An 18,133-nucleotide genomic window follows, 5' to 3' on the forward strand; every position below is an offset into this window, starting at 1 on the left:
CTCAAATCTTCCCAAGTGTTTAATAGACTTTTTTAGTCACCTAGTTAGGACACTGAGCAAAAACGACTAGAACAAGATGTCCCCACTGTCTGGGGTGCACACTTCTGTGTCTCTTAAATTCACTCAACAGTGACAAATCTGACAGTTTTAAATGGTTTAAATTTTAAAGGAGAATCTCAGTCAAGCTTCTTACAACCTTCCATCTTAACAACTCTAAAAACAATGACACAATCAAAGTCAAGTCACAAACCAGATCTAATTAGTATTTATGATCTTATACGTAAAAGCAAATATGCAAATGCTTCTTAAGCTCGACTCAAAAAACCTTAATTTTAGAAAATGGACTCGCTTGGCCATTGTTGTGTGTGTGGATATGCAGCATGTTTATGTATACTTACCTGTATATGTCTATATGTGTGTGTACATGTGTGTATGGATCTGTGTATGTGTGTGTTAGTGTGGGTGGGGTTGGCAGCACATGCCCAGCGTGCACATGTGGGTGGGTGGGCCAGAGAGTCATTTTAGGTATTGTTTTTCAGGTGCTTACCTGGATCTGATCTGACACAGTTTCTGTGTCTGGGGATCTCTGATTCTGACAGACTGGCTCACCAGGAAGCCACAGGGATCCTCTAGACTCTGTCCCTCCAGTGCTGGATTTACAAGCGTGCGTGGATCATAGGTTGTATATCTCAGCTCCCCATTCCTGTGACTGAGCTGTCTCCCCAGCAATTAAATTTTAGTTGTGAATTTCCCAGATTGAATATTGGGGTTCCCAACAATGGGCTGACTTGGTTTGTGACTGGGATACACGTGTCTTAGGGAGAGCTTGGAGATTTGAAGTTGTAGCTAGGGATCCTGGGGTCACATGGGCGAAGCAGTCTTTTCCGTAGCACAGATGTGCTGAACCTGACTTTCACAGTGGCTGTAGTCATCCGTTCTCTTGGGGTGACCCTTGCACATTGTTAGCTGATGTGGGTGAGTCAGTTACTGACGATGGTGGGAGTGGGTGGGGGGGCGGGGGCTACCATACCTGCTTCATGCCTCATCTAGGTTCTGAGAGCCCTGGTGTATTTACTGCCTGCTTCTTATTCGTCTGGTCTGGCTGCTTGGCCATTGGATGCTCTCACTGCCTTGCATGGTCTGTTGTCACAAGTGACTGAGACTGACTGCAGCATCTCCTCTCCAAAGATACACCAGCCCACTCAACCTTTCACAGTGTGAACATGATGGCTTTTTGGTTTTTTTTTTTACATATTACATGTAATTACATGTAATTCCCAACCAGCCTCCCCCACCCCGCCCCACCTTATATTACCTTCTCTAAACTCCCTTCTACATAGAAATTATAAAATGCTGGAGTTTTGCTTTGAGCCCTTCTGTGGCCCCCAGTCCATCATGAGTAGAAAATAAAACCTTGAACACGGCCAGCAAGTCCCTGCATGCTCTATTCTCCCTCTTCGTGACCTCATCGCCCACGGCTTTCTTGCTCAGTTCTGACTCCAGCCGTACTGGCCTTCTTGCATTTCTTCCAACAGAAACCAAGACTCATTTCCGCTTCAGGACCTTTGCAGTGTTCCCATGGCCCCGGACACCAACTCCTTCACTCTTTGAGGAGCTTCCCAGTCTATAGGCCCCAGCTCTTGGCCTGCCCCAGAGAGGTTAATGCTTCTTCAGAAAACGTGGCACAAATTCTGGCTTTTAACTCAGCTTTCTGCATTTCTTTTCTACTAGACCATTCATTGCGTGGGGCCATATTTGGTATTTTGCCTACTTAATCTGTCCAGTGAATGAATACCAAGGTTGTCACATGATCATCATCACTCTGAAGTCATAATTACTGCAGAAATTCGTGTGACCGTTTTAGCCTCATGAGAATTGTTTTGTTGATTTGAGATATCTGAACGTCAATAACTTGCATTTGTGAAAGCGTTACCAAAAATCACTTCCATGGCCCTTTACATATTGGTTCTTCTAAGCCAGTCGTCCTTCTGTTTCTTGCCGTTTTAGCAAAGGATACCTTTTAAGGGCTTGTCTTGAATTTAGAAGGAGGTCGCTGATAGGTTTGTAGTTAGTAATTAATATTGCTTAATGTAGTTATAGGTTTTATATGCGACTTGTGGCTTTTTATCCCCGTCCCCCTTGGTATCTACAGAGAGGTTATTGTGGCTGTGCATTACCAAGACGCATACTGGAGATGGATGATGGCCTCTCTTCTAGATCTCATTGCCTTTCTGCCTCCTGGATGTCTTGCCAGGGCTTCCCGAATCTTAACCCTTTAAGGCCCTCCGACTGCTGAGCACAAGTCTCCACGAAGGCTTCCTATTGCTGGCTCTGCATCTTGTCACCCATCAGCATGGAATGCCACCTTTAAAATGATTGGGAACGTCTCGTTGTCACAGATGCATTAAAAAAAAAAAAGAAAAAAGAAAAAGAAAAAGAAAAAGAAAAAAAAAACCCAGCTCAAACGGGAAATGACAGATCACCTCCAGAGGCAATCAGGTTTATTCTCCTTGTTTATAGCTCAAAACGCATTTTTGGCAACCCAAATGGGGAGGTGAGAGTGGCGGATAAGGATGGGAGTGGCGGCGCGTGGCGGGGCTGGCGGCCAGGCCGGGCGCCTTTAACTCGGCGTGACCTCGCGTCTGGCCCGCGCCCCCTCCTCCGCGCGCACCGCTGTCCTGCAGCGATTGGTGCTTGGACCATAAACAGCTGTGCAGGGCCCGGCGGTGCAGAGGCCCCGGGCCCGCCAGCGCAGCCAGGCCACTGGGGAGTGACTTCCACTCGGGATCGCGGAGGGCGCAGGCCGTTGGCGCGTGGCAGTCGGCGTGGGCCTGGCGTCCCCGCGCCTTCGCGGCGCCCCGTGTCTCCGGCTGGGCGCAGGTGGGCCAGGCCGGGCGCCGCAGATCGGCGCGTTCCCACGAAGGCTAGCCCTCGGAGCGAGGGGGAGGGACCATCGGAAAGACGTGGAACGATCCGCGCGGTGTCATCCGCAGGGCCCAGGCCCCGCGCCGCCGCCGCCGTCGTCGCCGCCGCCGCCGCCGCCGCCGCTGGGGCTTTGCTGCGGGGATCCACGCTGAGCCTCCGCGGAGCCCCGAGATTAGCATGACACTGGGTAGCCGTCCCGCTTCCGGCGGTGCCAGAGCGCAGCGCGATAGTCCCCGAGCCGCGATGGCCCCGCGCGGGGGCCGATCGCCGGGCTCCGCAGCCGCCGCGGCCCGTGAGTAGGAGTATGCCTGTGGCGGGGGACCCACGCGTGTCGCCACGCGCCCCCACCCTCCCGCGCCCCCGCCAGCCTCGGAAGCCTAACGCCGCGCCGCGGTCGCCAGCACCCAACGGGGCTCTCTTCCTGCGTTGTCGCAGCGGGGGTCCCGGTGCTCCCGCGCGCCCCCCGTTCGAGCCTCTGGAATGAAGACTGCCTCCCGAGGACTGCGAGAGAGAAGCAGAGGCAGCGGGCGCCGGGGACTGCGGGCCTCGCGGTTGGGAGGTCCGGGGAGACGCGACTCGGACGCTGTCATCCCCACGCCTCGCGCTGAAGCCTCCTAGTGCGGTTGGGGCTGCCGCCCACCGGTCAAGCTGCCGGGGCGTGCGATCCCGGGTCGGCCCCCGGAGGCCTCGGCTTCCTCATTTGTTTGGGTCTTTTGTGCTGTGGCGCACAGTTGGCTAAGCACTCCTGCGCTGAATCGGTCCATTGTCTGCGCTCCCATTGCTTCCACGCTGCAAGTCTCGGCGCCCCCACCCCGGCCGCCCCCTCCCGGCCGCCGAGCCTCCCGACGTGCCTTCCCCCCCAGGAATCTGGAAGCTGGAAGCCCCGCGGATTGCAAATGAAGTGGAATGCATTGTGGGACGAGTGTAAAATCCGAGCCTTCTCCGTGGGGGTGTGGGGGGGCGTGGGGAGGGCCGGACCTGCCGCCGGCGGTGTAGACACCGACAAGAAGAGGGGGCTGGGGAAAAAAATGTGCGCAGAGTCCTCCCGGGTCCTGGCCTCGGTAGACGGATGAAGCAGCGCGCTGCGCCCTGGCGCTGAGGCCCCACTATCGGGGCACCAGGGTCGCCCTTCCCCACCATGAAGAAGACCCGGAGCACAACCTTGCGGCGAGCCTGGCCTAGCTCGGATTTCTCGGACCGGGCCTCGGACCGCATGAGGTCCCGCAGCGAGAAGGACTACCGCCTGCACAAGCGCTTCCCCGCGGCCTTCGCGCCCCAGGCTTCTAGGGGCTACATGACATCAGGTTGGTAAGCACGGTTCAGCCGCCGGCTGTGATCAGTGCGCCGCGGCCAGTTGGGGACTTGGGGTAGAGGACCTGCGGTGATGGATATGCCGAGTTACGGGGAGAGCAGGGAAAAATTAGTTCCCATCCACCATTTTGTACCTCTGTAAGATCCGCAGCAGGCCCTCTCAATATGGGGTTGGAGAGCTACTCGTTAGGTAAAATCGGGGAGGGGGAGTGAGCCGAGCATCTGGTCTGCAGGGAGATAGGGTGGCTGCAGCCTTCCCTGAGCTTTGTGAAAGGCGAGCCTGCGTTCAGGGTTGCCCGCAGTACCAGGTTCGCCTGTGCCTGCCTGCATTATGGCTAGTTACCTTAGAGGGTATTTAAACACCACTCCTCCCCCCCACCCCCACTAAAAAAAAAAAAAAAAAAAAGGAACAGATTCTCTGCACCGTTCTGGAGATTCGAGGCAGGGGAAAGCTCTGTCCATGTCTGTCTGAGGCTGGTTCATTTTGTACGCAGGAGCTATGCTGTGGAGCTCATTGAATGCTTGGGGAGGGGGTCGTGGCGTGTTTGCATATGGAACGCTCGCACGATTGTGCGTGGACTTAGCATAGGTTGCATCAAGTGCTGTTGGATGGAATGGAGGCTGTATCGTGTTTTGCATGCCGATGGGAAGGACAAACACAATGGTCCGTAGACTTGAAGGCTTCAAAACAGGTTTCTTGTGAAAAAGCGGTGACTGTTCTAAGCTTCCTCGTATGAGCTGGTTCTCTTTGAATCCCATTCACTGGCTTTGCTTCCTGGCTTGTGATAGTGTACTGGAGATGCTGAAGGGGGGAAATCCTGCGAACCTTGCATTTTGTGTTCCTTACAAGTAAGGGTGTGAAAACGTTTTCATTCTGGAAAGAATTTGCTTTTAAATGCAATGTAATGGAAGCGTATAGACTTTATTCGAAAACCAAATCACCCTAAACCCTGTCTTAACTGGGGAGATTGTTTTAAGCTTGTGGTTGGGACTTACAGTCAAGCTTCACTTTCTCCCCAAACAGCAAATCCTTTTAAACTGAGGTCAGTATCTCACAGTTTAAAAATGTACCGTGACCATGACTCCATTGCCAGAAAAGCCTCAATAAAAGTAACTATCCCTTTTATTGCAAAATCAGGCAACATAAGGATCTTGCATGCTATTCTAGCATTCACACTCCCTGTATTTTCTCTCTCGTGATAAACCGGATTTGAAAAGGAAATAACAACCACAGTTTATGCTTAAGTAATCTAAGTAGTGGCTGTGGTTGCTCTATTCTGTAGACTCATGACAGTCAATGTACTGCACACCTAGGTCCAACTCCTCCCTGGAAACATCATGTCCATAAGCCTTACGTACACAAGAGTGTTTAGCTGATCCCAGGCTTCCCTCATTTAGGGTTTTGGATGCTTTCACTGCATCCTCAGCAAGCCTCTCTTTCCTGCCCTCCACCCCCACCCCAGAAATCAGAATTGACACTAAATGCAGAGCTGTTGGAGGGCAGGTGGCTATCAGTTCTCTCACAAGCCTGCAAGACTCTTTAATAATGTCAGGCACACTCCCGAGGAGTCTATTTATATCCGTCACATCGTCGCTTCCTTGTGATCACATTTTCAGACTTTGCAAAAGAAGGTCCATGATTACCCAGTGCTATGAGACATTTTTTTTTTTTTTTGAGGGCACGAGGAAGAGGCTTCCAATTTTACATGATTCGCTCATTCCATCCCTCGTGGGACCTGCAGATGGTCAGGTGGTCTTCCTGGGATAATCTGTTTTGAGTTGGTGGTCCAATTCAACATCAGGTTACTGCTGAGAACAGAGGAGCCCAAGGAGAGAGCCCTGTCACTCATTCAGCATTTGATAGAGTGTTCCCTAAGACCAGTGTATTGCTAGATTCTTGTGAGGATGCAGGGTTGGACAGAACATGGCCTTTGCCTAGGAAGGAGAGCTGTTATTTATTGCTTTATTGTAAATGTCAGCTAGTCCATGGAATGAAAAGCAGATCTAGGGTTCATTGAAAGAAATAATGGATACTAAGTGTCTATCTGAGCTTTGAGAGGTCAGAGGACCCTTTCTCATATGTAACTTTTGGGATGCTTATTGCAGGAGAGGAAAAGTATCTTATAGTTTCCTTCCCCAAATTAGGCTCCTTTCAGCAAGTGGGAGGTGCTAGAAGCTGACGTTGTATGAGACCGGTGGAGATCATTTGGAGGAAGCTCCTCCTATAAGATGGGAAGCGGATGTACTTGTATCAAGTTGGTTGTCCTAGGTGCAAGCTTTGTTTAGTCGTGTCTCTAGCATGAACTAGGAAATGAAGTGGCTTAGAGACGTGAAAGCCTTTAACACCTCTTTCTGTTAGCTCAGTCATTGGCTTCACCATTTCCTGACTCCATTTTCAGTCAAGGACACTTTGTTGTAGGTAAATTATTCAGAGAACATGATAAGCCTCTTTAAAAAAATGTGCTAAAAAATCTACAATAGCTTCAGCTTGGGGGGACTTTTTAGAAATCCCTCCAGAAAATACGAAAATTAAGGGAAATAGTTAAAAACACATCTGGGAAACGAGAACAATCCCAGGACATTTTAAAAGAAATACACCCTGATAGCTATCCTGGGTTTAGCGCAGCTATCTAGCACACAGTAGGAGCATCAAGTAGAGGTGTAGGCACCATTTCTAACCGGCAATAAGTAGTCACCAGTGTCAAATGCGATTTATAGCAGGGGGCTTGACCTTTGGCCTTGTTTTTTTCAGCTTCCTTCAGGAGAAAAATTTAGGCTTCCAAGGTCAGAGCAGACACATAGAGTGCTGATCAGGTCTTGCAAGAAGACAGCTGTGTAGAAAGCTGAACCTTTAAGTTGTGAAGATCACGCTTTCTTTCAGTGTCTCTTTTCAGTTATCAAATCTAAAGTAATCCTAAGAGTCCCCAGCCTCCTAGCAACCAGGGAGTTCACGGGCCTGCAGAAGAGTTCACTGTTCCTCTTCCATATTCATTTCCCCAGTGCCTTCTGGGCAGGAGTGGGAGATCTTGCCTTTTGTTCGTTCAAACCAAGTTGAATATAAAATGTGCACAGCATTTCAAGAAGAAAGGGGGTTGGATCAAATGGCGTTGGGACCATCCTGCTTTATTTTCCCAGCACTGGAAATGGTGGTGTTAACTAGAGAGCAGAGTCAAACTCTCCACGAAAAAGGAACTCTGTAACACCCAAAGCCGAACATTTGCAGCCATGATCGTAGGCCACTGAAATGATTGGAGGGCTTCAAGCACGCTGTGGGCGAAGCCTTTAGAGCCTCCTCTGTTCTTGGTGAGCATCCCTCGAACCACTCATTCATAAGATGCCAGGCCTCTTACTTCTTTTGCTTTCCCCTTGGGCTGTGCTGAGCGTGGCTGATGCTTCATATTCCCACGTATAATGCTGCCAGGATTGTGGTGGGGAGTCTCCTATGGATCAGGATTGCAAGTTAACTTTTCTAGTCTTCAGGCTCTACTGAGCATGCTTGTAAAAGACTTTGAGAAAGCAGAATGGTGGTGAGTTTTAGGTCAATTCTTGCATTTTGTTTTGTTCTTTACGTAATGCCTTTAAGGAAGAAAGTCAATGTTTTTCGTTCTGTGGCCCTAAGGAATTGGAAAAGAAAGACAGAAGCCTAAACTGACATCCTCAGACATGTAGATTAGTTTTGTCTGATGGTGATTTAATGGTCTTAGTTAAGCGGGAAGACAAGGCTGACACACCACCCGATTTAGTTTATTGGTTTTCATTTTGCAGAATCTAGTTCTGGGCCCTTTAGTATGAGCCAGTCCCTCATTTTATTGTAGGACACCTGAGAGTGGATGGTAGACACGCAGGTTCTAATCACGGTCTGCCGGAGCCAGCTGTGTCCCCTGCGAGTCAGATGGCCTCTCTCTGTCTATAATGAGTCCTTTGCCTCCATGCCTCCATTATAGAGGTCTTGTATATAATGAGCAAGCTCGTAATGAGCAGGCTCTAGACTTCTGAACTTAGCACCTGATCGTTAGGAGAGCCCTTTGCCCTTCTCCACACACTGGCACCATGGGCTTCTCTATGCAGGAGCTGTGTTCATGTTGGAACCTTGCTTCCTGCCATCCTAAGCCCTCACGTTAAATGTCTGCCTCATTGTGACCAGGTGACAAGCTTTAATAAATAGCATCCTGTTTCTCCCCTTTTCCTCTTTGGCTCTCCTCTTCCAACAGTCTTGGTTTGCAGCTACCCGTATTGGCTGCTCGTATCAAGTCAGTGGAAGGGAGGGATGGTACTCTCTGAGGCGAATGACTTCATTCATTATTTCCCAAGGGAACACTGGCAGTTTACAAAGGCCACCTCTCCTGGTATTTCAATATCTTCTACAGTCTTTGGGAAATTTTTTATTTGAAAAGAAAGAAGAACAAAAAAAAAAAGAAAGAAAGATAGTATACTGTACAAAACCTTAGAGTGTTTATAACTCCTGGGCGTTTGAGATCTTAAATTCCCTGTACCCCCAGAGATTTGGAGTAGATTAGACTATGGTGCATTTTTTGGTACAAAATGGCTTATACTGAATGCACGACTTGAGAGTAAAATCTGGTTAGGTTCTTGGTATTGGGATAATACACAAACTTTGGAGTTTAATATAGCCTTCGTTACTCAGCCTTGAAACTGCATGATGTCTTGGCTCTAAAGGTTTCTTGTGGTAGTGAGACAAGAGTCCAGTCAAGTCTGAATTTACTCTGGCCACAGTCACAAAAGAATGAAATGTCACGGGTGATTTTTTTTAAAGGCTGTAATAAACTTTTCCCTAAGTAGTAAATCCCTAAACTATTTTTATGCAATGCTGGAATGTGTAACCAGCTGGCCAGAAAATCCTATTGATTTCTCCTACTTAAATATTTTAAATTTGTCTCTTTATCCCTGTTCTTTAGATCTCCTGTTCTTCTCTATCATTGTCCAAAGGGACCAGATTTCCAGGCCAGGCCATTGTTCTTGGGTCCAGAAAGCTTTTATTTTTATTTATTTTTTCACCTGGCCCAAAGCAAAACTGGAGAAGTTGTGTCTCCTTTTAATGTCTCTTACGCATGTGGAGTTGTGGGTAGATGGTGGGTTCCAGGAAGTCTTCACCAGGAGACTTTCCCCAGTGTTTCCACATCTTTCTAACCTCCTCTTTACCCTGTGCTCCAGATTCTGTCTGGGAGCTCACACCTCGGGCCCTTACGTGTGTTTCAGACTTTCTGTAACATTGTTTAGAATGTGCCCCGCCACCCCCCATCTCGTCAGGTCTGACAGAATTCCATCTCCCCTTCCAAAGTTAACATGTCTTGCCTGACCCCTTCAATTTGAGATTAGGTCTCATAGCTCAGATCGGCTTGAATTTTCAGCCCTCCTGCCTCAGTCTCCACCATAGCTGAGGGTGCAGGTGCACCCCGATGTGCCCAGATTGCCCTCTTCTTATTCTTTTCCTCCAGATCCTTTCTTTGACAGTTGCGTTATGCTTGTGTTGTAACAGCTCTGCACTGTGCCTCCAGCTCACCCAGTCCCATCCGTTACTGGACAGCCAGCTGCTAACTGACAGCACCTGTTTCGTTTACATCCCTCTTGTGCCAGCATCCTTGAGCTTGGCGCACATCAGGACTCCGATGTCTTTTAGATGAATGACTTTTCTTAAGAGGAGGAAAGGAAGGATGTCTGGAAGTCTGGTTGTGAGTCATCCTTTTACAACTGGGGAAGTTACTACAGCTAGAATTCTATAAGCTATATATTATCATACCAAATATGTTTATTGTGTACTATACAATCTTAAAAATCTTACCTTTGAGTCATCTCGTTCTGTGGGGGAAAAAATCCAATGAAGCCCTAGCTGTTCATGAGTGAGCCTTTGGCAATCGGGAGTCGGAATATATAGTCTGAAGCCAAATAGGACAGTTAGTCCGGATTGGTGGAGGCTGAATAGGGTTCAGAGAAGAGGAAGATGCTGGTTAGCACCTGGATAGAGGGCTTACTAGGGTCTTGAGGAGTAGCTGGGATTTCAGGAGATGGAGAAGGAGAAGAATTGGGGAAGGGTAAGGAGATAGTATTAGCCAGGCACAAAGCTGTGTAGAGTTTATCATATTGTAACTTTGGGAGATGTGAGAACGACATAACCAGGCAAGGAAGGAGCCTGGAATTTTTGTGAATCCTGAGTTTATGAGGCAAGTAATAGATTTGTGACTTTTGGAGGGAGCTAGTGAAAACTCCATTTGAAGAAGGGCTGCCTTGTGGTGGCTTGGAGCGTAGATGGATATTATATTATGCATGTCTAGTATTTTGGAGATCGTCAAGGAAAGGATCCAGGTAGTAATCCTGCAATAGATGATAAAAGACCACCACCCTAGCACCATGTTTCCCTACATTGGCATGCTACACTGTTTCCTTTCTTTCTTTCTTTCTTTCTTTCTTTCTTTCTTTCTTTCTTTCTTTCTTTCCTTCCTTCCTTCCTTCCTTCCTTCCTTCCTTCCTTCCTTCCTTCTTTCTTTCTTTCTTCCTTCCCTTCCTTCCTCCCTCCCTCTCTCTCTCTTTCTTTCTTTCTTTCTTTGGTCTTAACCATATACAACTTGTCTTAGGCTATTTTATCTGGGGCTGAGAAGTTTATTTGGCACACAGTTCTAGTGACTGTAAGGTCTGAATGACATAATGTAGATGTCCTTGTGGGATTGCTCACAACTCCCTCGTTTTCCAGTGCTCCAGCACAGCTGGTCACGTGCGGAAGGGAGTGAAGATACAATCTGGCCTTAGTGTCTAATAAACACCTCATTGTAATGAGAACTGGTCCAGTTACATCCGACCAAACTTCCTTCCTCCAAGCGGGCATCGATCCCCTCCATAGAGCAATACCCTGTTGTCTGGTTATCTAGCTGCATCTAGCACATGGTGCTGCTGTAACTGGGAACAGGCTCTCAGCACAGTCAAAATTACCTCACCTGGACTTCCAGGTTCCCTTTCAACTTGACTCACTCTTTAGTTAAGTGAATTAAAAAGAAAACACCTTTTCTGTAAAATTATAGGTTTTGCTTGATAATTATATTTTTCTAATCCTCATTAAAATGAGTCTATAACTCTTTATTTTTTCCCGCTTAACACATTTAACCAGATAACAGGCTGAAAATAACTCATAGGCCTGACTGGCACTGGAACTGTGGACTTGAACCAGAACTTGTATAGGCCAAGGAGGGAGGGACGGGAGGAAGGTGCAAGGCAGGACCTGGCAGACAGAGGAGCTGATTACTCTTTGGAACTACTTGGTTTTAAGAAGTGAAAGAAGATAAAAGGCACCCTTACATCTTGTTGGTAAGAATGTAAACCAGCATAGCCCTTATGGAAAGGTGGGTTGTCAAAAATCAAGCAGTGGGACCCCATGATCCAACTCCATGGCTTCTGAGAACATACCTAGAGAACCCAAATCAGCAGACCACAGAGATATCTGCTCATCTACCTCAGTGCAGCACTGTCCACGGTAGCCAATCCACAATCAACTCAGCTGTCCAGCAACATGACTGGTAAAGAAGACGCTATGTACACTCACGGTGGGGGTTTATTTAGCTGTAAAGGTGGAAGAGGGTTGCAGGAGGATGGGTTGAATTGGAGATCGCCTCAGTAAGTGAGAAAAACCAGGTCCAGAAAGGCATGTATGTTTTTATTCATATGTGGAACCTAGGTTTTACACATGCACGCATGCACGCACGTGGCATGAAAATAGGATTATTTGGGATGGGGAGCCATCGAGAGGGGTCACAGGAGAGGGTAATGAATGAATGCGGTTAAAGAACATGACATACTTGATTAAAACTGTCACAGAAATCCTCCATTGCTTTGTATAACAAATCTACACTAATTTAAAAAGATGAGTCGAGATGTTGTTTCCGAAGAATGTCGGAACCATCAGGAAGCTGGGGAAAGTGGAACAGATGATGAGTTCTATTTTGGACTAACAGATGCATTCATGGAGCCAGGAGGTCCTTTAGGCACGCTTGTGCATAGAGGAGGTTAGAGGGCTGGAGGTCATCCATGCAGAGGAGCAGTTGAGAACACCAGAATAGCCCAGATTTTTTGTACTCTGGTTTGCTTTTTAGGTGGCTTCAGTTATTTTTATTCCTGGCAGATGGAAGATCAACTGGATTTCACGGACTGAGTTTTCCTTAGCTTTTCAAAAGCCTGGAGAATCATCATTAGGACTGCTTGTACGCTACTTACCTGGCCTTCAGAACTGAAGTCTGGTGTAATTCTTAGGCTTGCATTATTGGTGTTTACATGGATTCGGTAGCTGTCTTGTTGGCAGCAGGAGCATGCTTTGGGTATCTGTAATGCAGGTTTGGAAGGGAGGAGAACCACGCAAGTGACTGCATAAAAGAAGAGACCAGCTATGTAAATAATGTATGTTTCAAACATCTGTCATATACCTATTCAGCGGAAAAATTACGGCTTAGGGTAACTCACTCTCACAGGTAAAAAAAAAAAATCTCCATTCATCTTTCACTTTAATCCATGACGACTCCTCCAGGCCAAGTTTTTTCTTTTTGAAGATAAAAGAGAGATATTTGGCAGATGCCTGCAGGCATTCGGGTAGAGGATGGCTGCCTGGCCTCATCCTTCTAATGACCGCAGATTCCCAAGGAGGGACTGTCTGGCAATTAACATCCTACCTCAGCCCTGATGCACATTTCTGTCTGGCCTCTTCCTCTAGGAGAGCTAATAGCATCTCCACTGCTTCTTGTGCACCCACCTTTTGCTTTGAAATGATTTGCACAGTAAGTGAAATGATGCCCATCATGGTGATTGAGGTGCGTCGGCCATTTTGTTTTCCCCACCTTTGGGCGTCACTTGTAGCTCTGTCATAGCCCCCAACTGTTACGTGTTTGACAAGCCCTTCCAAAATATCCACTCAAGCTCCAGCCTCTGGTGCCTGTGAATATGACCGTGTTTGGAAATACGGTGTGGATGTCGTCTTGTGGAGGTGCTGAGTAGGGTGGGCTGTGCATCCAATATGTAAATAGAAGAAAAGAGATCCAGGGGGAGGGGGGCCTCAGGTGACTCTAGGGGCAGATGTGGGAGTATCCATAAGCCAAGGAAGGAGTACCCATAAACCAAATGATTGCTAGCCCCTATCAGAAGCTAGAAAGAGGACTGGATATATTCTTCCTCAGTGTCCTGGAAGGAACTAGCTTTACAGATGTCTGTAATCCAACTTTAGGAATCAGAATTTTTTTCTCTTGAGCTACAGTTTGCGTTGCTTGTTACAGGGGCATTAGAACATGAATTTTCCTACCTTTGGGTCACTGGTGGGAGGCAGAATCTGCCTTCTCTATGGAGATGATCAATGGCTGCATGATTTCTCTTCTCATCTTCTCTTGTCTTCTCTTCCCTCCTCTCCCCTCCTCCTGTCCCCTCCCCTCCCCTCCCCTCCCCTCCCCTCCCCTCCCCTGTCCTCTCTTCTCCTCTCCTGTCTCCTTTCCTTTCCTCTCTCCTCTCCTCTCCTCTCCTCTCCTCTCCTCTCCTCTCCTCTCCTTTTTCCTTTCCTTTCTTTTCCTTTTCCAGTTGCACACAGCCTTCCCTTTCCTGACTTTGAACCTTGTCTGCTGGGACAAACTGGCGGGGTCCATGAGATACAGTCATTGGGCTTGCAGTAGGGTAGCAATCCCAAGGTAGTGGTGACCCTTAGTAGTCTGTGTCTCTGTGGCTGTGCTGATCACAAAGTACCAGCTGCTCTTTTGTGACCACTGATGAGGATCTTTTCCTTCATAAAGTGTGTCTGTCTTCAGGGTTCCAAGCCTGCCTTGCCCTCCATGCCTGGTCACCTATGAGTCACTAATACACTTGAACAGCTTGCTTTGTTGAGAGGCTGTGAGATCTGTCAGTTAGGGCTGAGAGGCAGGCCCTGAGAGGCAGGCTTCATGGCCCAGCTTTTCTACCACTCTGTAAGCAGACATGTTGGTTAGCTGTTTTCCTAGGAGCTCAGTTTCCTGCCTTGAAAAATGGAAATCATAATGGCACCTGCCCATCAGGTATTGGGTGAATTATGTGAATTCATATGCACAAAGCCCTTCGAACCAAGAGTGATTCCTTAAAGGCGTGAAGCCACTATTGTTTTTTTTTTTATTTTATTAGTGTTTTTTAAGAGCCAATGCTGATCTGTGGTGCTTGTAACTAAGGATCCCATCCAGTTAGAGTAGGGGCAGTAGCATCAGTAGCTGTCACTTTAAACTCTAAGGATTGATCTAAAAAAAAAAAAAGAATTACATGGAAACTATACAACAAATACAGTTTTGATTTTCACTTTGCAACAGTGTTGCTTTCCTTTTTGAAAAGTTTCCAGTCTTTTTCTTATGCGTCTGTTGATAGCCCTTTCTGCTTCTCTCGTGGCTTCCTCTTGGTGTTTTGGACGTTTCTAGAACAGTGGCTCTCAACCTGTGGGTTCAGAGCCCTCTGGGAGTTGAACAACCCTGCCATGGGGGTTGTATATCAGATATTTACGTTTCATAACAGTAGCAAATTAAAGTTATGTAGTGGCAAGAAAAATAATTTTATGGTTGGAGATCACCTCAACATAAGGAACTGGATTAAAGGGTTGCATTGTTAGGAAGGTTGAGAACCACTGTCCTAGAGGAAGCCTGAGTGTTCTTGAAATGCTCGTTTGTGTTCCCGTAGTATCCTTGTACATCTATGTGAGCATTAAATATTAGTCATCATTTCCTGTGTGACCCCTCTATTTTAGGTTTGGAACCTTGATAGCTAATGGCTTGCATGTATAAGTAGGAGGCAACACAGTCTTGTTCCAATTTCTGGCAGTCACAGTGTGGACTTGGGAGTCCATACTCTCTTTAACTCGAGGCACTGTTAGCACCCAGGAGTGGTGTGAAGACCTTGCTGTGTTATTGTGGGTATTTGTCACCTTGCTGCAGTCTCTGAGCCTAAAGGGCAAAGAGGGAAGATGAAATCATCTCTATGGTCACTAGGATGAACTGGTAGAGCCTCTGTTTGAGGAAACCAACCAACCAACCAACCAACCAAACAAACAAACAAATATTGATCTTTTGGCAATGTTGTAAAGCAAATTCACTTTCTTGACTCCACCAACTGTCTCAAAGAAAACAGCCTTTCAGATCAGATGCTTACATTTGCGACTGTAACAGATTCCCAGGAAACCAGTGAACCCCTCTGAACTTTCATTTCAATTGGTTTTCAAATATTTGAAAGAAGTATTTGGACACATTTCCCCCTGCTTATCAAGACGCTCTTTACAGTGTAGACAAAGGACATATGTTGATAAACTTAAAAAAAAAAAAACTTTTAAAAGTCTGCTGGAGAACGTGAATGATTGAACCTTAAGTAGAAGAGTAAAGATAATCAAAATTTGTGTGGATTTTTCCACACCTGTGGGCACAGAACTTTGCACAACAGCAGAACATTGTGAGTTAAGGCTGTGAAATCAGCAAAACTGGAGATAGTTCCCAGTGGTTAGAGCACATAGTGTACCAGTGTGAAGACCAGATTTGGATCCTCAGAATAAATGCCAGTTGGGTATGGTGGCCTGACTGTAATCCCAGCACTTGCAAGGCAGAGCAGTTGAGCCCTGAGCAAGCTGGCTTTTGAGACTAGTTGTATCATTGAGCTTTAGGTTTGATTTAGAGACTCTGCCTCAATGAATAATACAGAAAAGCAGTCAAGGAAGCCTCAGGCCCCTGTATACATGTCACACATACACATAAAAGTGTGCCTGCACACAGGTGAACACACACGCGTGCGCCAGTACACACACAAGAGAGAAACTAAGAAAGTCAAGCAGTTGCATAGGGCGTCCTGGTGTCCACTTACTGGCTGTATAGTACTGTCAATTTACATATTCAGATTACCTTTTATTTTCTTATCTATAAACGGAGAATAAAGTGATATCTAAGTGAGTTTATGTGGCTTAAAGGAGCAGGTGCATAGGAGAGAGCTGGAGGGTACCTGGTGCAGGGTAAGGTCTGCTGTTGCATTATCTTTTGGAAGGTAGTTTTGCAGACTTGGGTATTTCTTGGTGCTTCACAGCTGAGAGCGCAGGAGAACGCCAGCAGCCAGCTTGTCCAAGGTCAGACCAAGGTCAGCAGTCTATTTAAGTCAGATTCTTAGCCTCTTACACAGTATTCATTTGATCAGAAATCAAATATTACATTTCTCATTGATTTTGATATGTGATCTAAGGAAGCCTACAGAATTAGTCATTTATCTAAGTAGGCTCCTTGTTCTCAGATTTCCAACTTAGAAAAAAAAATGATCCAGAATCACTCTGCAGTCCACATTCCTGTGAAATATGAATCCAAGGGACTCGACTTCACGTAAAAATCATCTAATCAGATTCAGTTTAACCTGAGATGCTTATTTTGACTTTTCAGTAGAAGATAAAGGAAAAATAAAGAAAAGGAAAAGAAAAAGAAAGAAAGAAAAAGAAAAAAAGAAAAGCCTCTTGGAGGTGGGAGGGGGGCTGTGTGCATGCATTTCCAAATGCAACAAAATCGGGTCTCACTGAAGCTCAGTCTGAAAAAGGAAACAAAAGTATCATTTTTCCAAGGCCGACTTGGGGGGAAAGCCTAGTGGTAGCTCTCCTTTAAACCAAGTGCATGTTCTCACTTTTCATGGGTCTTAAAAAATAGGGATGGTTCTGTAGAATCTGGGCGTGTGTGGCACAGTCTGGGCCTACATCACTGGTGAATCTCTGCGGCTTTCCCACGGATGTGAGTTCATAGCCTGATTTGGAACTCTGACGTGGGAACTGAGCTGGAGAGGAGAAAGCGCTAGCCGTCCGGCTCAGCTTTCAAAGCTTCATGGGAATCCCACCCAACTGGGTCTGGGCGCTCAGAACTTAGACACTTATGTGGTTGCATCCACCTGAGTCATTCATGGTCACTTTCAGTACATCATCTGGTCAGGTCCAGTGGTCCTGACCTTTGAACCCAGGGGGAGTGATGTAAAGAAAGCCTGTAGGTAGACAGAGTCTACTTTCTGTGCTCCTGGCCAACCAGTTAAACTTCAAAAGCTGCCTATGTGTATGAGCAGGCAAGGCCTAGGTTTTGTCAATAAAGGCTTAATTTCTCTAGAATACAGACTACATTCTGTGTGTCGATACCTCTGTGTGTGTGTGTGTGTGTATGTGTGTGTGTGTGTGTGTGTGTGTGTGTGTGTGTGTGTGAGAGAGAGAGAGAGAGAGAGAGAGAGAGAGAGAGAGAGAGAGAGAGACTGACTCCTGGGAAGAAGACACAGAGCCCGCACTTGATGCTAGGTTATTTTCTTGATCAAATACCTGACAAGAAGCACATTAAGGGAGGAAGAGTTACTTTGTCTCACAATTGGAAGGATACAGTCCTCCGTGGCAGTGGGCAAGGCTTGGCACGGGTATACTGCAGCTGCTCAGTTTGCTTCAGTAACCAAAAGGCAGAGAAAGACAGAAAGCGAGGCTAGCCATAAAACATCATGGCCTACTTCCAGTGACCTACTTCCTTCCATGAGAACTCACCAAACAAGACCTCAGCTGGGAACCAGGTATTGAAACACATGAACCTACCTTTGGAGGACATTTCCATCCAAACTATGACACGTGTTGCTAAGTAGTATATGCCATTCAACCTTATGGGCAAAAAACAACATGGCTGCCCATGGTTATCAAATGCAGCCACATCTGTGGAAGGCTCCTAGGCCTTGATCCTTTGGCTGGAACTGACCCTGCAGTCTTATCAGAGGTGTGTCTAACAGCAGCGAAGTGTCTTGGAGGCAGGTTGTTGGGAGACAGATTCTTGGAAGTTATAGCTAGTCTTGGCAGCACCAGGGGTCAGAAGGCCTCCTCTGGTTTCCTTCAGTCGTCTCTTATAAAACAACAAAGCCCCTGAACTTGAGGTGTCCA

General features: G+C 46.9%; 1 protein-coding gene across 1 annotated transcript in view; it reads left to right on the forward strand.

The window, feature by feature from the left end:
- Nucleotides 1–2,704: 2,704 nt before the first annotated feature.
- Nucleotides 2,705–18,133, forward strand: part of Stox2 (storkhead box 2) — a 104,977-nt gene continuing 89,548 nt past the window's right edge. Inside the window, exon 1 of the mRNA XM_028757696.1 lies at nucleotides 2,705–4,229. Coding sequence (XP_028613529.1) covers nucleotides 4,064–4,229 — 166 coding nt within the window. The 5' untranslated portion in view covers nucleotides 2,705–4,063. The remainder of the gene's footprint in view (nucleotides 4,230–18,133) is intronic.

The sequence above is a fragment of the Grammomys surdaster genome, unplaced genomic scaffold (assembly GCF_004785775.1).
Source record: "Grammomys surdaster isolate TR1022 unplaced genomic scaffold, NIH_TR_1.0 126178, whole genome shotgun sequence".
Classification (NCBI taxonomy): Eukaryota; Metazoa; Chordata; class Mammalia; order Rodentia; family Muridae; genus Grammomys; species Grammomys surdaster.